Here is a 24,580-nt window from a genome sequence, read left to right as displayed (position 1 = left end):
GGGAATATATGGATCAATTCATAGTCAATAATGGAGGAAGGAATTTTACCCACAGGGAATTTTAAGTAGTGTCCTAGAAGGAAGGAGGAATATTTAAGTGGTAAAGCACACATATATATGCACTACAGTGACCCTTGTTAAACCAGCTTACAGAATGTAGGGATGGAATAAACTGGTATGATGAATCGGTAGATTATTTTTATAATGATATAATAATTCTGACATTTACTGGAATTGTAACATTATACTAATGTCCTGATCCATTTCCCTCCTCTGGGTTTTTAAACAATGTATTTTTCATACGGAGAATATGAACAAGGAACTTACTGGTATGCTTTTAATAATAGTGATTATGTTTCACCCATCTAAAAGTTATGATCTGGGGGAGTGGATGTGGCTCAAGCAGTTGAGAGCCTGTCTCCCTCATGGGAGGTCCTGGGTTTGGTTTCCAGTTCCTCCTAAAGAAAAAACAGACAATGAGCAGACAATGAGCAAAACCAACCAGCCAACAGATGAGGGAGCAATCTTGGGGGCAGAGAAGGGGGGAATCAGGAGCCTTTTTTTTTTTCTTCTCTAACTGGTTGTATCATTGCCTTTTTGGTGTATTGCTTCGCCACATGGGGGTCTGCTCCTCTCCATGTAGGTCTGGGGCACTTTTTTTTTTTTTTTTTTTACCTGGAGGTCCTGGGGATCGAACCCAGGTCCTCCATATGGTAAACTGGAGTTCAATTACTTAAGCTACAGCTGCTTCCTGAAAGCTTCTTTAAAAATAAAATAACATATAGTAGTTACGATTTGGAAACTTCACCCTCTACATTGTGGAAGTATTAAGGGCCTGGAAGAAGTTTAAGTAGCAGTCACAGAATGTCCTCACATGTAAAAAATGAAACTTTCCCTCATTTACCTAGATCCCAATTCTTGCAAATTGTTCAAATAACAAACACTAAAAGTGTTAAAAAATTACAAAAAGCATGTAATTTAATTTAGGGTTATTTAATGTAGGAGTGATAATGCCATCTACTTCTATGGCTCTAAAAGTATCACTGTTATTGCAGCAGCATAAAAAGAATGGATAGGGAAGCAGATGTGGCTCAACCAGTTGAATGCTCATCTGCCACATGGGAGGTCCCAGGTTTGGATACTGGTACCTCCTAAAACAAGATGAGCAGATGCCACCCCTGCCACAATGAGCTGACGCTGCCCCTGCTGCAATGAGCTGGACGCCATCTCTATTACAACGATTAGATGCCACAAGCCAGCAGACATGGCAGCCTGTGGGAAGAGGATGTGGCTCAGGCCTTTGGGCACTCCACTCCCATGTGGGAGGTCCAGATTGGGTTACGGTCCCTCCTGAAGAAGGCGAGCAAACAATGAGCAGACAGAGGAGGGAACTATCTTGGGGGGGGGGGGGGGAGGATAAAGAAAGTAAATAAATCTTAAAAAGAAAAAAGGTGGATATTGTTAAGGTTGAGACTGTAGCCTCAAGAAAAGAGTTAATCAGATTATTCTAAAGAAGGCAGGGGATTTGGCAGTGTTTTGAAATTTAAAATGTGCCTGTGCTTTAATCTAGCACTTTCTTTTCTGTATTTTCTTGCAGAAAAACACAAGTGTGTAAAGAAGAATGCCTAAAATTGTTCATTGCAGGGGGGGTAAAAAGTTCTCACTTAAAAGTTCCTGTCTGTCAGTAGGTGAATGAAGGACAAAAGCCATGTGGTGTGTGTAGTTTAAAAATCTGGTCTACCAGCATATTTAGACCTCAAAAGATATTCATTTCATGAGTGTATAAAGCAAGTTGTAGAACTAAAGTATACAGTAAGACTTCCTGTCTTAGATTGTTAAGGCTGCTATGACAAATATCACACAGTGGCTTAAAAGTCAATTTCTTGTCTCATGGTTTTAGAGGCTAGAAGTCCAAAATCAAGGTCTCAACAGGCCATGCAGGGAAGCGGGCTTGGCCCAATGGATGGGGCATCTTCCTACCACATGAGAGGTCCATGGTTCAAACCCCGGGTCTTCTTGATCCATGTGGAGCTGACCCATGCGCAGTGCTGATGCGCGCAAGGAGTGCCCTGCCACGCAGGGATGTCCCCCGCGTAGGGGAGCCCCACGCGCAAGGAGTACGCCCCATAAGGAGAGCCGCCTAGCTCAAAAGAAAGTGCAGCCTGCCCAGGAATGGTGCCACACACACGGAGAGCTGACACAACAAGATGACGCAACAAAAAGAAACACAGATTCCTTGTGCTGCTGATAAGGATAGAAGCAGTCACAGAAGAACACACAGAGAGCATTCAACTGGGGGCGCGGGGGGGAGAAATAAATAAATCTTAAGAAAAAAACAAAAAAAAAAACAGGCCTTGTACTCCTCTGGAACCTGTAGTCTTCTATTGCTGGCTTGCTCTGGTCCTTGTGGTTCCTTGATTTGCTGCTACTTCCTTTGGTCCTTGGTCTCCTCTGGTTTTCCCTGGCTTCTGACTTCTTCTAATTGACTGTGCCTGACTTTCCTCTGCTTTAAAGGGATTGACCCATCCACTCACCTTCCTCCCTCCGCTGCATTCAGTTTGGCCTCACCTTAACTAATAATAACATTTTCAAAAGGTCCTGTTTACAAATGGGTTCTCAACCACAGGAATGTGGATTAAGATTTGAATTTGACTTTTGTGGAGTATATGATTCATTCCCCAGCACCTTATTATTTTTTTTGAGCTATGTGTATGTTATATATAAAATTGGTATATATTTAGGAAGCTATCTAGAAGGCTACACCCCAAATTTTTTTTACAGTTGTTACCCTGGGTAATGTGAGTGGGGGGCTGGTAAGGGAGTAACTTGAGCATTTACTTTATACACTTAAATTTCTGAAATCTTTTCAACGATTGTGTATTTTGTAATCTAAAACTCTTGTTCTTAAGCAAAGAAGATGGTATATTTCAAAAGAAAATCCTATCATAAATTATGGAGTAAAAATTGGTAATTAACTTCACTCTTGCTATTTAACTGTCTGGAATAACTCAAGCCTCAAGGATTTCGATGACTGAGCCTTTATTAGAGTAACAGGACTCAACTAATCAGATAGCAGATTTGTTTACCTTTCTGTTCTGTAACCAATAAAACCATTTTAATTTTTCTGTTAAAAAAAGATTTGAATACTTCTTCATTGAGGCAAGGGTGGTTAGAAGCCACCGTCACATAATAAAAAGTAATCTTTGCATTGAGAAAAAGTAGATTTTATTATATGTAGATGCTCTGCATTAATGATTTGCATATTTTTCCCCATCCTAGTATACTTAAGGAATTTGGCACCTTTTCATCCTAATGATGGTTCTCAGTTGAACTGATTTGCAGCAAGGGCAGGGTTATTGGATGGTGTTGGAATAATCAAATAATGAAGAGTTGGGGGCAAGCATGAATGAACTTCTACCCATTTCCTTACATTAAGATTTGTTACTTTAGGTGAATGCTTAGTAAATGATTGAATTATCAGCTGCTGTTTTGCCTAAGGAGAAGGGGTTTGCTTTTTTATTTCACTCTTCTCTAATGGGAAAAATTCTTTTGGTTAACTCCCTCTTGTTTTTGGTACTGCAGAGGCTAATTTCATTCATTGTGATATGGCAGCTTTTCTCCTCCTAAATAATAACTATATTGAGTTTGTTAAACATTTAAATTTTAACTATTCTGCAAAATTAAGTTTTGTTGATTAGTCTTTGGTATCCCCAGTTTGTTTTCTTTTTCCCTCCGTTTTCTTCTTTTCTTGTGTTTTAATGGCTTCAGTTTAATTTTATTTTGTACTGGTTTTCAGTATCAGCTTTTTAAATCGAGGAAGGGAATAAATAGAAAATAAAGCATCTATTCGTGTTTGGAGACATTTATGGACAATTGAATCATGTCGATTTTGATTGTTGCTAAGTGGTAATTGCAAATCACTTGGTAGAATGTTTTCTGTTTTCAAAGATACAAAAGACTAGACTCAGTTGCTTTTTAAAATAAACTTACACTATTTTGTTTGTATGGCAGAGATAAAATAAAAATTTCCAAATAAAAAAATAAGCCCTGTATACCTCATAGGTTTGTATCATTTTATTATTTCTAGTAAAACTAATTACAGTATTGTTTCCCATCACAGAGATAGTGCTATATGAAATTATATTCCTTCCTTCCCTTACTAAAAAATATACTTTTTGGGTTCAGATGTAGCAATACTGGAAGAGAAATAGATTAGAAGACAGGAAGCCTGCAAGTTACTCTGTCTTAACCAGAGCTCTCTCTCAATTCTTTTTGATCAGATTGTGTTAGTTTTTGTGTTAATTTATGTACTTGTGCCAAGTCTGGCAGCATAACTGGAACATGGACAGCTCAGTGAATATAAATTGAAAAAATAAATAATTGAATAAATTGTATTTCAATTTAGTTTCAAAATTATGATCTCTGACCATAAGCTGAATCTTTGATCAAGTATTTCTTGCTATCCATTCCAGGGCTTGGTGTCATGTACATAACAGCAACAAGGTTGTTTTTCTGTTAAGAGCTGTTCCACATATTTAAGACAGGCTTAGATCTAGAATAATCCAAATAAAATTAGTCCCTCTTTTCTGTTTATTCTTTCCTTCCTTATCCCTCTTTTCATCACAACTTGCAGTTTCTGTGTATTTAGACTCAGAAGAACCATCTTTGTCCTGACTTTCTGAAAGTAGAGATTTCTTTTATCCTTTGATCTGCATTATTTAACTCTCAGACTGCTTTGTTATCCCCTGAGTTTGTGATTTTAGTAAACCCTAAAAGCAGTATCTGCATACAAGCAGGAGAAACTACTTCCCATATATTTAGGTGTAGATAACCTTTCTTCATAGAATTGATTCCTGTCAGTCCCTAAGCTGCCTGGGAACATACTAGGTGCTTGTATTGGAAGATATATTGATTAAATAATTTTTACCTCTTAATTCTAGAATATGGATGCCACACTAAAATGTGAACTCCACAAGGAAAGTGGATTTTTGTTTGTCATGTTTATGTCTTACTCCTAGTTCCTAGAATAGTGAATGGCGCAGAGCAAGCACTTTTTACTTGGTGAATTGGTATTTACTTAACAGTATATAGCACTTAACTGTGTCAGGTACTCTTCTGAGTGCTTTACACATATTAACACATTTCATTTTGACAAAAATCCAGTGAGGTGTCTATGATTTTATTGATTATGAATCTGAGGTGGATAGAGGTTAAGAAACAACTATTTTGGCAGAACCAAGATTCAAACTCAGGCTATTTCACTGTAGAGTTTGGGCTCTTGATATTACATCATACTGCCTATTGGCATAGGAAGAATTAATAAGTTTCTATTGAGCAAGATTTTTTTTTATTACCAATGTCCAGTGATTAAGACATACATCTTTGGGTTTCTAAAGAATTTTACTACAGACATAATAAATTATCCAAAAACTGTACAATGTATTATTTCCAGTTAACACATTTGTATGAAATGTAACAGCTGTAAATTAAATTATATACTTCAGGAGAGCAGATGTAGCTCTAGTGGTTGAACGCCTGCTTCCCATGTATGAGGTCCTGGATTTGATTCCTGGTACCTCCTAAAAAAACAAACAAACAAACAAACCAAACTCTCATTGGGGAGTGGATGTAGCTCAGTCATTGAGTGCCTGCTTCCCCCGTATGAGGTCCTGGATTCAATCCCTAGTACCTCCTAAAAAAACACACATCATGAATTTAGGTCTGGTTGTCTATTTTTCCATAAAGATAAGAATAGATAAGGGAAGCGGACTTGGCCCAGTGGTTAGGGCATCCGTCTACCACATGGGAGGTCCGCGGTTCAAACCCCAGGCCTCCTTGACCCATGTGGAGCTGGCCCATGTGCAGTGCTGATGCGTGCAAGGAGTGCTGTGCCACACAGGGGTGTCCTCTGCGTAGGGGACCCCCACGCGCAAGGAGTGTGCCCCATAAGGAGAGCCGCCCAGCGCAAAAGAAAGTGCAGCCTGCCCAAGAATGGCACCGCACACATGGAGAACTGATACAACAAGATGATGGAACAAAAATAAACAGATTTCTGTGCCTTTGACAACAACAGAAGTGGACAAAGGAGAAGGCGCAGCAAATAGACACAGAGAACAGATAACTGGGGTGGGGGGGTGGGAGGGAAGGGGAGAGAAATAAAAAATAAATCTTTGAAAAAAAAAGAATAGATAAGAAAAAGTTAACACTTTAGATGTCCTTCCTAATTTTAAGAAAAAATTTTTTTCCTCCTTTAGGGAAGGTGAAAAATTAAAAATGGCTCTTTTAAGAAGCCTTGCTTATTTTCATTTCCTTCTTAAGAGACAGATTAAGAGTATTTGTGGGGGGAAGTGGATGTGGTTCAAGTGGTGGGGTTTCCATCTACCACATGGAAGGTCTTTGGTTCGGTTCCTGGTGCCTCCTAAAGAAGACAGTGAGCTGGCATGGCAAGCTGACACAACAAGATAACTTAACAAGAGACACAAGAAGAAAACCATAATGAGAAACTCAACAAGGCAGGGAGCAGAGGTTCCCAGTGTCTCCTAAAGAGGATGAGTAGGACAGTGAGCTGGTGTGATGGGCAGGCGTGGTGAACTGACATGACAAAATGATGCAACAAGAAACAGAAGGAAAAACAAATGAGAGACACAACAAAGCAGGGAATGGAGGTGACTTAAGCAACTAGGCATCTCCTTCCCACATTGGATCCTGGTGCCTCCTAAAGAAACAAAAAAAGATGAACAGGCACAGCAAGTACAAACAATGAAGGACTGGGGAAAGGTTAAAAAAAAAAAAAAAGCAACTTGTGGGTTATTTTTGTTTAAATCTCATTTAGAAAGTATTCATTTTTAAATTGTGATGATTTAAGATAAATACTTTTTACTTTTATTATCCCCATAATCTGTTACAAATTGGAGTTAGAGATCGCATAATGTTATTGTAGCTCTTCCTCTGATTCTTTTCTTTAAGGTGCTCCTTAGCTCTGTTAGCTATTTTCTCCTGACTTGGTAGAAAATTGGAGAAGAAATAGCATGGCAACTGGAGAACTTTTCTTTAATGCATGTAAATATATATATTCCTGATATGTTTGAATTGGGTTTCATATAGTTATCATTAGTATATTTAGCTGTTCTTTAAGTATTGGTGTTCTGCTGCTGTCCTTGTACTTTTTTTGAGGGCTATAGAACTCTGTTTTTATCTCAGTGCAATCTTTCTACCATGTTATATCTAGAACTCCCTGAGTTAATTGTCCACCAAACTACTAAGCTACATTTGCAACTACTGAGTTGAGTGTCACTTTCAGTTTGTAAATGCGGTCTCATTTAATCTTTACTAGAATTTGATGATCTTTGTTACCATTGTATTTCTAACACGTGCTGAGTACAAGCCCTATAGAAGGCATCCAACAATAAGCTGTTGTAGAATGATTTAATCAATGGACTCTACCACTTTGCTAATGAAGAAACTCAGGCTCATCCATCATAACAAAAATCGTAAAGACTATTCCTGGTTTTTATATTAAAATGTTTTCTTAGATTAAATGATGAAGCAGAACCTAACACTAAAAACTCTGAAGGTGAATGAGGTAAAATCAGTTGTGTTAAATATTTTGAGAGTGAGCTTTCTGATTAAGAGAATTTAAAGACCTCATTGTTTTAACAAAACAAAAGTAGTTTTGTTCTTAATGGTGTTGGCTGTAAAAATCATTTATTCAACCTCATATCTTTCATAATGCCTCCAATAGTTTTGTTGTCAAATTATTTGTTTATTCTTTTGTAATCATTTAAATAGTGACTAAAGTTGGGTAAAATGTTTGTCAGTCTATATGTATAAATAATCAAATCAGACAGAATGAGCTGCTTATTTATTTTTGTATTTTGCATATTTGACTGTTAAAGTATATACAGTCCTCTCTTTTAAGAATCTAAAATCTAATATTTAGTAGGAAAAAAGTGATTAACTTGCAGGGCAGAATTTCTCTGGAAAGTATAATGCTAAATCTGTGGTGGCAGTTTGCCCCTTTCTCAGTCTTAACTGAGCAGATAAAATAATTTTTCTTTTTGTCTTTAACTAATACCTGAAAGATAACTCTTCTGAAATATCTGCAGTTTCCTAGAAACCACATTGTTGCTTATCACATCGTAAATAGTAATGAATGGTTGCATGTATTCTTTGAGTTTAGACTATGAAGTCGATACTATGTGTGTGCATTCCCATATATTTCATGTACAATGAACTTTGACATGATGGAGATTAAGCAAAGACAAGGACTGGAGTTTACAAAATGAGAATAGACATTAGCTCTGTGTACCTTCACATCCACAAATCTTGTTTGTTTTTCTTCCCTTAAAATACTTCAGGTATATAAATAAGTCTTATTACTTTTTCTTGTCATTGGTCTGCAGCAATTGCCACTAGTAGAGGTACAAAAATTGAGAAAGAAAGCATGTCCCTTTAAATAAACATACTATCCAAATATGTTCTATCACATGTTGCAATGTTTGGGTTTGTGATTTTCTATTTTGTTTTTAAGTTTAATTTTCTACTATGTAAGACAGTATTCTTGACAATAAGTAATGGAAACCCCAGCTTGAGCTAGTTTAAGCATAATGGGGAAATTTATTGATTTTTGAAGTTCAAGAAGAGGTTGTTAATCAAGGCTGCTGGAAGGCTTGGTATGCAACTCTAGGTTACAGAGAAAAAAGTCAGAATGTGAAACACAAAGGCTTTTGTCTTTTTTTTTTTTGGCTTCTTTCGGCTTCATTTGTTCAGTGCAGAATGACTTTTTCCACATGCCAGGAAACACAGTTACCAACAGTGCCAGTTTTATGTCTCAGAGCTTCAACTCTCAAACTGCACTCAAAGCTATCTAAAGTTGAAAGTCTTAAAAATCCCAGAAAGGGAAATTCTCTTTGGCTCAGATTAATTCAGGTGTATTTTTGTTGTTGTTGTTGTTGCTCTTATTTTTTAATCTCTGGATCACATAACTCAGGCTCACAAATAGAGTCATTTGTGTTAGTCTGGCAGCTCCTGTGTAGGTTAACCATTAGATGTAAGAAGGGGTAGTTAAGAAAAGGGGTCAGTCAGTCCCAGGTACCTGAATACTGCCCTTCTTCCAGAAGAAATAGTATGATTTCTACCCCATTTTGCAGAGAATTGGATTGCCTAAAATATTTTTAGTTTAGGAACAACCTGAATGTTTTACCCTTGCATATTTAAGAGAAGCCATTTGGATTTATATGAGCTAATAAGCATATTATATCCCAAGAGCAAAAAAAAGATGAGATTTGTAGAATTTATTAACCCAAGTTGGTGTGAATTTTTGCTGACTTTAGAATGTTTTCTTACAAAGCCCAACTGAGATCAGCTGCATTGAGGGAATTATTCACTTCTTAAAAAGTTTAACAAGCAGTATATACTCAATATAACACATTTAAAGAATACTTTAGTAAAATGAAGTAAAAAATCCAGTCCCTTTCCACTCCTTAGACATGAGTACTATTAGTAATTTGGTGTATATTCTTCCAGAAAATGTTTTCCTTGGATAGAAGTTTTGATTGAGTGGGAAACAAGAATATTTTGGACCTTTGGATAGCTTTTTGAGTGGCAGGATTGGCTTAGGTGTACTCTTTAATGGGGAGTGTATGGTCTCTTGAGGACTGTGGGAAGAATTGCCTACAGGTGGATGAGTTTTTACATAAAGAGGAGCGAGAAATTTTGTTTTTGTTTTTTTTTAAGTTGTTTAGGACTAACCATGCATATTCAGAAGGTACAGTTACTTTCTTTATCTTCTCCTTCCCTTTTCCTCCCAGAAGATAAGAGTTTAAGTAAGAGTTATTTGTGCTACATTTAAGCTATGTTACAGCTTTTGTGGTTAACCTCTGTAGTACTCAGAATTCTTTCATGTCAAAAGGCCAACTCAGACTGGAGTTTATTGGCTTACCTGACTAAAATGCTCAGGAGTAGACTTGGTTTCTGCAGTGGCTAGACTCAGATACTCAGAGAAGTGTTAAAAATCTGTCTCCTCTTTGGCTTGGGTTTGTTTTGCTTTCCTTTCTTTCGGTTTAATTTTCAAGTAAGCTTTTCTAACAAGGTAGCTCTGGGATTATGTCCTATCAGTTTAAAAACTTCAGCAGAAAGAAAACATGTTTTCCTAAGAAATAAAATAGAAAGTTAGTTTAGGATTGACTTTGATAGGCCTATCTTTGGCCTTGTGCCTATTCTTTAATCACTATGGCCCGGTTATATGAGGCCTGGATCAAATCAGTACTCCTGGATCTTAATATGTGGCCAGCCCCACCGCAGCTGCATGGACAGGACAGTGGAGGGAGCTGAATTTTAGGATATGCTAGGCTCTACAGGAATAACAATATCCAAATCCCACCGTTTTTGCACAACAAAAGCTTATTTCTCACTTGTACAAGGTGACATTGTATGGCAGCTTCCCTCCATGTGGTGAGTCAAGAATCCAAGCTGTTTCCATCTTCATCTCAACATGAGGCATCCACAGAATTTGCTTCATTAGGGAGTGAGGGAGCCTGGAGGATTGTGCACAGGCTTTTAAATTTCAACCTGTTAGTTACACAGAGCTCAGAGTCCATTATTCAGAATTAGCCACATGATCCTGCCTAACTGCAGGAGCGATGAGGAATGTGGAAAATAACATTGTTTTTTTGATAAGCAGTAGTGTCCTCGCCAGAAATTGGTAACAAAAGAAAGAAGGGTAGAAATGCAAGTAAGCAAAAGGACAAATGTCCACTACAGCCTGGGAACCTAAACAATGCATAAAACGTTGATAAACCCTTTGAAATGTTCTTTTCCCAAGCTTGGCTTGTTTTTAATTGTTTTTACATTTGTTAAATATTTTAAAAATGTTAAATTTGTTTTCTTGAATTCATGCTTGAAAACCGCTGGCATTAAAATTAATATCTAGGCTGCAACCCATTTATGGGTGAGAGACTATGGTTATTATAACCACTCTGTTAAGTTAATCAGTTATTTTATAATTGCTGAAATTCCAAGGTTATTTTTGGTATGTTTCACTGTTGACTATTTTCGTGTTCTTAGAACTTAAAAAACAAACAAACCAAAAATCCTTGTCTTCAGTGACATGCTCTCTTGGGTTTTCTGAGCTATCTATCTCAGGGGTTGGCAAACCTTTTTTTTTTTTAAGTTTTAATTTTTTAATTTAGAGACGTTATGGGCTTGCAGAAAATACAGAGTTCCCATACCTCCCTCCCCCATTATTAACATTTTTCAGCAGACATTTTTGGAAAGTGCCAGATAGTGGATACTTTTGGCTTCGTGAGCCATACAACACAACTATTTAGTTCTGTCGTATAGCTCTGCTTTTGCAGCGTGAAACACCCATAGACATTATGTACACAAATAGGTGTAGGGTGTTCTGGTAAAAGTTTATATCCTAGTTGTTGGAATTAGACTTAAGGTAGATTTTGGCCTTTACGAACTATGTGAGCATGGATAAGTTATTTAATGTTTCAGAATCCCATAAAACAGGGCTAATAATATCTGCTTGTGGTAAGTATAAGATTAAACATAAAGTTAAACTCAGAATTATCCTATGACCTAGAAATTCCACTCATAGGTATATAGATAAAATAATTGAAAGCAGAAACCCAAACAGATTGTACACAAATGTTAATAGCAGAATTACTCACAATAGACAAAAGGTGGAAACAACTGAGGAGTCCATTGACAGATGAATGGATAAACAACATGTGGCTTATAATATAATAGAATGTTTTTCAGTCGCAAAAAGAAATGAAGTAAAAAAAAAGCAAAGAAATAAAAAGAAATGAAGTGCTGATACATGATACAACATGGATGACCCTTGAAAACATTGCTATAAGTGAAATGAGACATAAAAATAAATATTGTATGATTCCACTTATATGAAATATCTAGAATAAGCAAATTCAGAGACAGAGAAAGTAGATTAGAGGTTACCAGGGGCTGGGGGGAAGGGAACTGGGGTCTTAATACTTAATGAGTACAGTGTTTGAAGTGATGAAAAAGGTTTGATAATGAATAGTGGTGGTGATAACCCAGCTTGTAATTAATGCCACTGAATTGTGAACTTAAAATTGTCAAAATAGTAAATTTTTAAATATATATATATACACATACTGTGATATATATTACCACAGTAAAAAAAGTAAAATATTTTTTAAAAAGATTAAATATATAAATTATTTTGCCCAGGGATTGGAAAATAATATACGGTTAGTGTTAGCTCCTATAGGTTTTGTTACTGTTCTCACACATGTTGATTAGTACATCTGTATCTTGATCCCAAAGCTTTCTTCAGAATTATAGGTTTTACTACATTTTTCTATTGGATATTTTTATTTTGCTGTTCTATAGTATAGTGTAGTGTAGTGTATAGTATAGTATTCAGCAGCAAGTAGAAGAGACCTTTCACGTACAAGAAATCTGGAAAGAGAGCTCAGTGATTTCAGGGTATCTTTTGAATCTCTTGGTCTTTCCCATTATAGTTGTAAGGTTTTACAGCGTCCTGTCCCCGTTTTTATATCCAAAGCAGTAAAAAAGGTGAGAAGGGGCTTCTCCTTGTATAGTCTTTTTTCTTGTGAAAAATTATCATTTAGATGAATAGTTTAAAAAAAGTTAACTAGGAAATAGAATCTATAGGACTTAGAGAAAGTATAGAATGGTTGCCAGGTTTTTGGTTAAAATGAGTAGACTCTAGATGGATGGTGGTGTCATTCCTATAAGAAAATAACTAGATTTGTAAAGGAAGGTGAATCACATTTTAGACTTGAGGTACTCTTGGCAGATGGACTTCTTACCCATCATCTATTAATCCTCCTGTAATAACTTTATTGGGATTTCATTCACATACCTTAAAATTCACCCTTTTAAATTGTATAGTTCAATCACTTTTAGCATATTCATATAGTTGTGCAACCACCTACACTTTCTAATTTCAGAATGTTTTCATTATCCCAAAAAGAATCCTTGTACCCATTAGCATTTACCCTCCTAGGTCCTAGCAACCACTAATCTTTCTGTCTCTGTTGATTTACCTATTCTAATTAACTCTTACATTCGTCATCTCTCTCCCATCTCACTTTTTGCTTTCCCTCTTAGAAAGGATTTTAGGTCATGCGCAATTACTAGGTTGCTAGCTGCGATGCATACCTTTCTCTAGACTTGATGTTCAGATGAAATAATTCATCTATAAAAGTGTTTTTGGTGGTGCCTTTAGGTAATCATGATTAGAACCACTGGGTGAGAGTATTTAGTCAGAGTTCCTTTTTTTAAAAAAAGATTTATTTATATTCCCCCCTTCCCTTCCTCCCTCCCTGCTTCTTTTTCTGTCTTTGTTGTCTTCTCATTTTTTCTCCTCTAGAAGTCTCTGGTATGCGATCCTAGAGACCCCCGATGTGGAGAGAGGTTCCCTGTCAATTGTGGCACCTCAGTTCCTGGTTTCTGCTGCACTTCACCTTGACATTCCCCTTGTCTCTCATTTGATGCATCGTCATCTAGCTTGGTGACTCAACTTATGTGGGCACTGGCTCACTATGTGGGCACGCTTTTTCTTCTTTATTACCAGGAGGCCCCAGGGCTCAAACCCGGGTCCTCCCATATGGTAGGCAGAAGCTCTGTCACTTGAGCCACATCCATTTCTGTAGTCGGAGTTCCTTAATATGACTTAGAAGGGCTGGTTGTCTGTCCTCCATCTACCTTTCCAACCTCATTGCTCAACATTTTCTGGCTTACATTTGATATTCAGGCAGCATTGAACCCACTTTTACAGGACCTCATAAATGCCCCCCCCCTTTTTTTTATTTTTTAATTTTCTTGCCAGTGCTCGTTAGTTCTTCTCTATTTAGAGTCCCCCAGGGCTTTTCAGTCTCAATCAAAGCATCAGGAATTTCACTATGCCCTCTCTGGGTAAACTTCCCTAAAGAACCCGCTGTTCTGTAATATGTTCTTCCCATATTATGTTATGTTTATATATTTGCTCTCTTGAGCCAAACCTGTGCAGCTATTTATAAATTATGAAAGTGTATTTAGTATAATAATGTATTAAATATGAGTAAAGTTTTTATTAAAAAATATATAAATATATATTACATTTATAGATCTAATTCTTTCATCCTTTACATTACTTCACCTATCAGTGGTGACTGAGAATTTCTTTTTTTGTCTTTATTTTTTTAATGTTACATTAAAAAAATAAGCGGTCCCCATATAACCCCCACCCCCCTCAACCTACTCCTCCCCCCATAATGACAGCCTCCTCCATCATGAGACATTCATTGCACTTGGTGAATACATCTCTGAGCACCGCTGCACCTCATGGTCAGTGGTCCACATCATAGCCCACACTCTCCCACAGTCCACCCAGTGGGCCATAGGAGGACATACAGTGTCCAGTAACTGTCCCCATAGGACTGTGAGTTTCTTGACTGCAGAAACTTGAGTGTTCATTTGAACTCTTCAGTGCCTTGCTGTACTTACCCTACCATTTGGGGGTGTTAGGTCTTCCTTTTCTATGCTACCATCTGTTGTTTACTTTCCTTTTTAAAAAATGTTAATTGTGGTAATATATATACAACATAAAATTTGCCATTTTAACTACTTTCAAGCAGAGAATTTTAATGGTATTAATTATATTCACAATGTTTTGCTAGGATTGTCACCATCAATTACGAAAACTTTTTGTCACCCCAAAAAGAAACTCTGTGCCCACTAAGCATTAACTACCCCCCCACTTCATCCTTGTCCATTATAACCTATAATATACTTTTTGTATGAGTTTGCTTATTCTAGTTATTTCATATAATGTCTGTAATTTTGTGTCTCACTTATTTTACCCAATAGAATATCTTCAAGATTCATCCATGTTGTTGCATATATTAGAAAATCCTTCACTTTTATGGCTGAATAGTATTCTGTTGTGTATATATATACTACATTTTGTTTATTCATCTGTTGATGGATGCTTGAGTTGCTCCACCTTGTGGCTATTTGGCTATTGTGGATAAAGCTGCCATGAATATGGATGCACAAATATCTAAGTTGCTGCTTTCAATTCTTTTCTTTATACACATAGAAGTGTTTGCTTGCTGGGTGATAGGGTAATGCTGTGTTGAACTATCTGAGTAACCACAAAATTGTTTTCCACAATGGCTGCACCATTTTATAGTCCCATCAACAATGTATGAGGGTTCCTATTCTTCAGATCCTCACAAAAACTTATTTTTGTTTTTTAAAACAGTAGCTGTTGTAGTGGGTGTGAGTTGGTTTCACAAAATAGTTTTGAATTGCATTTTCCTAATGGCTAATGACATTAAGCATCTTTTCTTTTGCTTGTTGGCCATATGTATATTTTCTGTGGAAAAATGTCTATTCATGTCCTTTGCCCATTTTAAAATTATGTTGTTTGTCTTTTTGTTGTTGGGTTATAGGAGTTCTTTTATATATTCTGGATATTAAATCTTTGGCAGATATGGTTTCCAGATATTTTTTCCCATTTTGATGGTTATTTTCATCTTTTGGATAGTGTCCTTTCATGCACAGAGGGTTTTGTTTTAGAGGAAGTCCCATTTATCTGTTTTTCTTTTGTTGCTTGTACTGGTTTAAAACCTAAGAACCCATTGCCTAACACAAGGTGAAAGATTACCCTAATAAAAGATCTTGATGATAGGATTTCTTCTGAGACTTTTGTAGCTTTAGCCCTTATATTTAGGTGTTGATCATTATGAGTTAATTTTTTGTATATGATATGAGGTAGGGATCTACTTGCATTCTTTTGCATGTGGATATCCAGTTTTCCCAGCACCATTTGCTGAAGACAATGTTCTTTCCATATTGAGTGAACTTGGCACCTTTGTTGAAAATCATTTGGCCAGAGATGTGAGGGTTTATTTCTGAACTCTTAATATGATTCCATTTATATATTTGTGTGTATTTGTGTCAGTACACAGCTTTGATTAGTGTAGCTTTGTAATAAGTTTTGGAATTGAGAAGTGTGTTTTCCAACTTATTCTTCTTTTTCAAAATAGGTTTTGCTATTCCTTTCTATATGAATATGATGATTGGCCTTTCCATTCGTTCAGAGAAAGTTGTTGGAATTTTGACTGGGATTGTGTTGAATCTCTAAATCACATTGTATAGTATTGACAACATAAATCTTCTAATCCATGAACACAGAATGTGTGTTTAATTTATTTCAGCAGTGTTTTGTAGATTTCTGTACACAGTTCCTTTACATCCCTGGTTAAATTTATTCCTAGATATTTTATTCTTTTAGTTGCTATTATAAGTAAAAATGTTTTCTTGGTATCCTTTTAGCATTATTTATTGGCTAGTGTATAGAAATTCCACTAATTTTTTTTTTAGTGTTGATCTTGAACCCTGCCACTTTGCTGAATTCATTTATGAGTTCTAGTAACTTTGATATAAATTCTTTGGAATTTTATATGTATTGGATCATGTCTTATGCAAATAGTGATAGTTTACTTCTTCATTTCCAATGTGATACCTTTTATTTCTTTGTCTTGCCTAGCTGATCTGGCTGGTACTTCCAGTACAATTTTGTCAAATGCCTTTTCTTTGTCTTTTGAAATAAGGTGTTTTTCTTTTCCATTCTTTCTATTAATGTAGTATATTACATTGATTTTCTTATATTGAACAACCCTTGCATTGCTTGAATATATTCTACTTGTTTAGTGCTTTTAATGTGCTGTTGGATTTGGTTTGGCAGTATTCTTTTGAAAAATTTTCCCATCTATATTCATTAGGGATATTGGCCTATAATTTTCTTTTCTCATTATATCTTTATCTAGCTTTAGTATTAATAATGGGGTATGCTAGCCTCATAAAATGAATTAGGAAATGTTGCCTCTTCTTCATTTTTTATGGAAGAGTTTGAATAAAATTGAAGTTAATCCTTCATTGAATATTTGGTAAAATTCACCAGTGAAGCCATTTTGTCCAGACATTTCTATGTTGAGAGATTTTTAAAAATTAAGTTCATTGTCTTTATTTGTTATTGGACTGTTGATATCTCTCTTTTCTCTTCGGTCAGTTTAGATAAGTTGTGTATTTCCTGGAATTTGTCCATTTTGTTAAGGTTATCTAATTTGTTAGTATACAATGTCCGTAGTAGCCTCTTTAATTATTGACATTTCTATAAGTCAGTAGTAATGTCTCCTCTTTCATTTCTGTTTTAGTTGTATGAAAGAGAGAGCTCTTTAATCTTTTTTAAAAAAATGAATCTAGCTAAAGGTTTGTTAATTTTATTGGTCTTTTCAAAGAACCAACTTTTGGTTTTGTTGATTCTCTCTGTTACTTTGTTTTTTTAAAAGATTTTTTTACTCCCCCTCCCCTCCTCGTTTGCTCTCTGTGTCCGTTCACTGTGTTCTTCTGTGTCCATTAGTGTTCTCATCAGGCAGCACTGGGAATCTGTGTCTTTTTCTGTTGCATCATCTTGCTGCATTAGCTCTCCATGCGTGCATCGCCACTCCTGGGCAGGCTGCGGTTTCGTGGGGGTGACTCTCTTTGTGCGGGGGTCACCCTTATGTGGGGGCATCCCTGTGTGGGCCGGCACTCCTTGCACGCAGCAGCACTACGCATGGGCCAGCTCACCACATGAGCCAGGAGGCCCTGGATATCGAACCCTTGGACCTCCTGTACAGTAGGTGGACGCTCTATTTGTTGAGCCACATCCACTTCCCTCTCTATTGTTTTTTTCTTTTATAAGATGATATCTCATTGTAGTTTTTATTTGCATTTCCCTAGTAGCCAGTGATGTTGAGCATATTTTCATGTACTTTTTAATTGATATTTTTATTATCTTTTTTTAAAAGATACATGGATCATACAAAATTTTACATAAAAAAATAAGAGGTTCTCATATACCCCACTCCCTACACCCCCCACTCCTCCCACATTGACAGCTTCTTTCATTAGTGTGGTACATTCATTGCATTTGATGAGTATATTTTGGAGCATTGCTACAGAGCATGGTTTATAATTTATGTTCTAGTTTACACTCCTTCCAGTCCATTCAGTGGGTTATGGCAGGGTATATAGTCTACTGTTTTTCAATCTCTCTTTCTTTTATTTTTGCTCTTAATTTTTGTTATTCTTTTGTTTTGACTCACTTTCAGTTTGAATTGCTTCTCTTTCTATTTCCTCTAGTTGTGAGGTTAGGTTACTGGTTTGAGATCTGTCATTTTATTTTATTTTATTTTATTTTATTTATTTAATTTAATTTAATTTATTTTATTTTATTTATTTTATTTTATTTTATTTTAATCTCCCCTCCCCTCCTCCACCCCAATTGTCTATTTGCTGCGTTGTCTTCTTTGTCCATTTCTGTTGTTGTCAGCGGCATGGGAATCTGTGTTTCTTTTTGTTGCGTCATCTTCTTGTGTCAGCTCTCCATGTGTGCGGCACCATTCCTGGGCAGGCTGCACTTTCTTTCGCACTGGGCGGCTCTCCTTACTGGGCACACTCCTTGCGTGTGGGGCTCCCCTACGCGGGGACGCCCCTAGGTGGCAGGGCACTCCTTGCGTACATCAGCACTGTGCATGGGCCAGCTCCACACAGGTCAAGGAGGCCCGGGGTTTGAACCGCAGACCTCCCATGTGGTAGACGGATGCCCTAACCACTGGGCCAAGTCCGCTGCCTGTCTTCTTTTTAAATACAAGCACTTACAGATATAAATTCCCCTATAAGCACTGCCTTTGTTTCATCCTGTACATTTTGGTATGTTGTGTTTTCATTTTAATTTTTCTCACAATACATCCCAGTTTCCCTTGTGATCTCTTCTTTGGCACATTAGTTAAGATAGTATTGTTTAATTTCCACATAATTGTATGTTTTCCAGTTGTCCATGTTACTGATTTCTAACTTCATTCACTTGTGTTTGGAGAGGATACTTTGTATGATTTCAGTATTTGTAAATTTATTAAGACATGTTTTGGACTTTAACATGTGGTCAATCCTATTTAATGATCATTATGTACTTGAGAAGTATATGTATTCTGCTTTTGTTGGGTGAAGTATTCTGTATTTGTCTGTTTGGTTTAGTTCATTTGTAGTGTTTTTCATATCCTCTACTTATTTATTGATCTGTTGAGATAGTCTATCCATTATTGAAAGAAGTATATTTAAGTCTCCTTTTATTAATGCAGAATAGTCCATTTTACTTTCAGATCTCTCAATATTTGTTTTATGTATTTTGGGACTCTGCTGTTAGGTGCAAATGTATTTATAATTTTTTGTCTTCCTGTAAAATTGACCCCTTTATCAGTATATAGTGACCTTCTTTATCCCTCATAACAATTTTTTACTTAAAGTTTACTGTCCTGCTGTCTTTTGGTTACCATTTGCATGGAACATTTTTTTACTTCTTTCACTTTCATCCTTTGAATTTAAGGTGAGCCTCTTATAAACAGCATATACCTGAGTCATGCTTTTTTATCCATTTTGCAATCTCTACTTTTTGACTAAAGAGTTTATTTACTTTTAGAATAACTGTTGATAATGCAATACTCACTTCTGCCATTTTGCTATTTTTAAGTCATCTTTTTGTTCCTCAGTTCTTCCATGACTGTCTTTATTATTATTATTAGGTTAATCTTTTGTAGTTAGCCTTTTAGAAACCTTTCTCATTTCCTTCTGTGTCTGTGTTTAAGATATTTTCTATGTGGTTACCGTGGGACTGCAATCTATAATAACTTTTAAAATATGTAATAACTTCACTAGCATACAAAAACTGTGTTCTTATACCCTTCCTTCTCCCTACCTTTATGTTGTTCTTATCACAAATTACATCTTTATACGTTGTATGACAAATTATAGATTTAGCCTTGCTTTTATGCGTTTTCATTTTAGAGCCTGTTGTAAGTAAATCTGGAGTTACAAACCAATATTACAGTTATACTTGTATTAGAAAATCCCCATGTAGTTAAATTTACTAAAAATCTTTTTTTCTTCATGTGCGTTGATCTTCTGTGTAGCATCCTTTCAGTCAGAATAACTTCCTTTATCATTTTGTGAAGAGGAGGTGTCATGGTGATGAGCTCCATTGGGTTTTCCTTCTCTGGGAATGTCTTAATCTTTCCCTAATTTTTTTTTTTTTAATTAAAGTTGATAGATCACAAGGAATGTTACATTAAAAAACAAAAAAAAACCAAAAACATAAGAGGTTCCCATATAACCCTCTCCCCACCCCTACCACCTCATTTTTGTAAATTGTATTTTTTTGAAGATATATCCACCACAAAAAAAATTATAGTAAAAAATGTAAGAGGTTCCTGTATACCCCTCCCTAATTTTTGAAAGACATTTTCCCTGAATGTAGAATTCTTTTTTGGCTTTTTTTTTCTTTCAGCATTTTAAATATATCCCTCCACTGCTTTCTTTCCTTGATGGTTCCTGTACTTGAAAATTCTGTAATTACCTTTTTGATGTTCCCTTGTATGATGTGATTCTTTTCTTGTGGCTTTCAGGATTCTTTCTTTGTGTTTGGCATCATCAGTTTGGTTATGTGTCTTGGTGTCAATCTGTTTGATTTATCTTCTTTGGAGTATGCTGGGCTTCTTGGATGTGTGTATATTTGTGTCTTTTGTTAAATTTGTGACATTTTCAGCTATTTCTTTGAATATTCCTTCTGCCCCATTCTCTTTTCCTTCTCTGGAACTTCCATAATGCTTCTATTGGTATGTCTGATGGTATCCCATGGGTCTTTTAGACTCTGTTCACTTTTCTTCATTCTTTTTTCACCCTCGTTGGGTCTGAATAATTTTAATTGTCCTGTCCTCAAGTTCAATGATTATTTCTTCTGCCAGCTCCAATCTGCTGTTGGACCCCTCTGAGGAATTTTTCATTTCATTCATGTACTATTCAGGTCCAAATTCCTGTTTGGTTTCTTTTTAAATTTTTATCTATTTAAATTCTCGTTTTGTTCCTTTGTTTTCCTGATTTCTTTTGTTTCTTTGTTTTAGTTTTTCTTTAGCTCTTTGATTGTATTTCATACTTTTATAAGAAGTCTTTGTCCATATCCAAAGATTGAGCTTCCTTGTTGATTGTTTTGGATGTATTATTTTGTTCCTTCGAAAGTCACATCCTATCCTGCTCCTTTGTATGCCTTGTAATTTTTGTTGCACATTGGACATTTTAATAGTTTAATGTATTAACTCTGGAGTTTAGTCACTGAAATTTCTATTCCTTAGTCTTATTTCTAGCTAGTTATGAGTGATTTCCTTGAATGCCAGTAACAGGGAGGGGAAGAGAGGGAAAAAAAGAGAAAGAGAAAACACCTTTGCCGGTCATTGCAGATTGGCGCTTTGTGAGTACTCTCCTTTAGAACTTAGCCAGCTTTACAGAGAGTCTAAAGAGCAGCCCAAGACAAAAGTTTAACATCCTCTCTGCTCTTTTCTGAGCATGCTGCTTTTCCTGGGCTTGCCCATGGCCTCAGGAATATCCCTGTTCATATGTATATTCTATGAGTGCTTCTCTTATCCCAGGAAACTTGTATTCTCTCCTCCAGTCTGGGTTCTCCATAGTATGTCTTAAAGCTGGTAATTCTTTGCCCCAGGCAACTATAGTTTGACTGTTTTCTTACAGTGGTTTAGCTATTCTGCGCTCTATTTCTATATCTACATCTGAGTAACTTCTGGGATAAGCTAGACAGAGAAAAGCATCTTGATGCAGGCATTCAGGCTGTCACCAGACAGATTGGTTTAGACTACATTTACTCCATTATGCACATAAGGGTTATGCAACTCCCTCTGGATCCAGCACCAGAGCTCTGCAATGGGAACATGGGCTGCCTCTGCTCTGAGCCAGAAATGGAGTTGGAGAATGGTCAGCAAAGGCACCATGAGGTTTTCCTACCATTTTTAAGATGCCTTTTTCTTGACTTAGTGCTTACCCAATCACTACACCCTTTTAACTATTTCCAGAATTCTAAGAAATATATTGTTCTGCCATGATTGGATTGTTATTTAAAACTTCTGTTATGGGCAGGACCCTGGAGGGTCTCACACTGTCTCTTGGTGACCACTCTCTCTGCATATATTTATCATAGCACTTACACTGTATATTTCAGTTATTGGTGTACACTCATCTTCTTTCAGTCAAATGCGACCCTCTTTCTCATGGTTCCTTTTTCATTTGTGATGGTCCCAGTGCCTAGCACATATCAGACAATTATTTGTACTGTGCAGTGAATAAATTGAATAGAGTACGTAGAAATAATTGACATTAATCTTAGAAGAATTAAGACAGTGGCTTTTTAAAAAAAAATTTTATTTCTCCCCCTCCCCCACCCCCGCCCCAGTTGTCTGTTCTCTGTGTCCATTTGCTACGTGTTCTTCTTTGTCTGCTTCTGTTGTTGTCAGCGGCACGGGAATCTGTGTTTCTTTTTTGTTGTTGTTGCGTCATCTTGTTGTGTCAGCTCTCTGTGTGTGCGGTGCCATTCCTGGGCAGGCTGAACTTCCTTTCGCGCTGGGTGGCTCTCCTCACGGGGCGCACTCCTTGCGCGTGGGGCTCCCCTATGCGGGGGGCACCCCTGCGTGGCACAGCACTCCTTGCGCGCATCAGCACTGCTCATGGGCCAGCTCCACATGGGTCAAGGAGGCTTGGGGTTTGAACTGCAGACCTCCCATGTGGTAGATGTACGCCCTAACAACTGGGCCAAGTCCACTTCCCCCAAGACAGTGGCTCTTATATAGTGTTTCTTTGAAAGTTGACAGGGCCATTTATTTAAAAAACACTTATAGTTTAAAGCAGTGCATCTTAAATGATTTGTTATGATGGACCAGTTTGTTTTTTCAAACCATGGTGCTTTTGCAAAATAAAATAAAAATTAATTACTAGCAAAATGAAATAAAAAGAGACTTTTACAAAATACAGACCCTGGTTTTTAATGATCAGATTCATCATACATTAAATTACTGTCAGCTTATTACTTAGTTTATGGATTGGTAACAAAGAGCCTGTGAACCTTTACTGGTCCAGGGACTATACTTTTGAGGAACACTGCTATAAAGCATTATGGTAAATGCTTTACCAATATTATTTCATTTAATTCTCATAAGAAGCCTGTGAGGTGTAGGTACTTTTTTCACCATTTCTAAATGTAAAAGCTCAGGCACAGAGAAGTTACTTATTTGTGGTTACATACAAATTTCACAAACATTGAGGATTTAAACCCAGATAACACAGTCTGGCTCCAGTCTTTGTGCTTTTCTGTTTCTGATTTTGCAAAGATGAAATGAGGATATCATTCTAATTTGAGACTGTCAAGAACCAACATGGATGCAGACACTGACAGAAATGAGTCTGCAGCAGGTTGGTTAAATTAATGAGTGTGTACCATATTTTAACGAGAGATGGAGAATAATATAAGGCAAAGCTTTAAAACATAGTGACTTTTATTTGATAAACATCCGAGTATACCCTTTATGATAAAAATAAACATTTGCCTAAAAAAAAGGTGAAGGGATCACATAGTGTTATGGAGGAGGGTGACCAGTTATTCTTATATAGCCATAGTAGCTATCACCTGCTTAATTTTACTTTTAATATTAAAATCCCTGATTTGTAAAAAAAAAAAATAGTGTTGCTTCTTTAAAATGTATGTCTTTGTGCAATGATCCAGTTTCACATATAACATACTTTGTTTCTACTGTTTCCTCTTCTTTTATTATTTGATAGCATAATCAACCCATTTGTTACGATAACATGCACACTAGCACAGAAATCACCTTAACCTTTCTTCTACAGGTGTCAGTATTTTAAGAACAAAATATAAGTAATCAAATTTTGATGTTAAAGGGTAGTAGATGATCATTTTGCTCTCCTAAATTGTCTTAGATTATGATATTCTTGATTTAATGAAATTGAAACTTTTGGTGTATTTAAACTTCACTAGCAGTGTTAATTCTTAAAAATACATTTTAAAAACTCTTTTCCTATAGAAATCTGGTTAAGAAGTACTGTCCGAAACGTTCATCAAAAGACGAAGAACCAAGGTAAATTGTATTCCTGTTTATTGCCTTTTAAATTTTTTTTAAAGTCTACATTTTTATTATTTAGTAAAATAAATATTATGCTGTTAGCTTTCTTAGGAAGTTTTTTAAAAGCTTGTTTTAACAAAAAATTACAGTGTTTATAAATGAGGGAACTTTTGTTTATCTCTTAAAAAGATTAGTACTTTAGTGGGCTTGATCAAATTTTCTAGAATAGTTCATGTGGGTTTTGAAGTAAGGTGTAAACTGGGGCTCCATTTCGGTAATTTAGTTCCAGAAGAAAAAGGTATTTTCTCATACTTTATTTTGTTCTTGTCAGCTTGTCAGATTTAAAAAATTTTACACTTAACAGGTAGTAAATGGTTTGGCTGGTTGATTTAAAGGAATAATGAAAAAGAGTAAAGTTTTCAGGGTAATTTTGTTCTATAATAAAAAATGAGGAATCTCCTTTCGTCTTTTTAGCAGTTTTAAATAGTTGTATGTGGATGCTCTCTAAGCTGCAAACAAAAAGGGACTAAGCATAAAAACAAAAAACAAAACTTTGTTTA

At 36.2% G+C, this 24,580-nt stretch overlaps 1 protein-coding gene across 2 annotated transcripts in view; it reads left to right on the top strand.

Moving 5' to 3' along the window:
* Window positions 1-24,580, top strand: part of FNBP1L (formin binding protein 1 like) — a 131,004-nt gene that overhangs the window by 62,540 nt on the left and 43,884 nt on the right. For both annotated transcript variants that reach the window (XM_058303160.1, XM_071217244.1), the window contains exon 3: window positions 23,982-24,035. In XM_058303160.1, the coding sequence (XP_058159143.1) occupies window positions 23,982-24,035 (54 nt within the window). The remainder of the gene's footprint in view (window positions 1-23,981; window positions 24,036-24,580) is intronic.

This window comes from Dasypus novemcinctus, chromosome 9 (assembly GCF_030445035.2).
Source record: "Dasypus novemcinctus isolate mDasNov1 chromosome 9, mDasNov1.1.hap2, whole genome shotgun sequence".
NCBI classification, from domain to species: Eukaryota; Metazoa; Chordata; class Mammalia; order Cingulata; family Dasypodidae; genus Dasypus; species Dasypus novemcinctus.
Note: the sequence above shows the minus strand (reverse complement) of the source record. Positions and strands in the feature narration are given on the sequence as shown.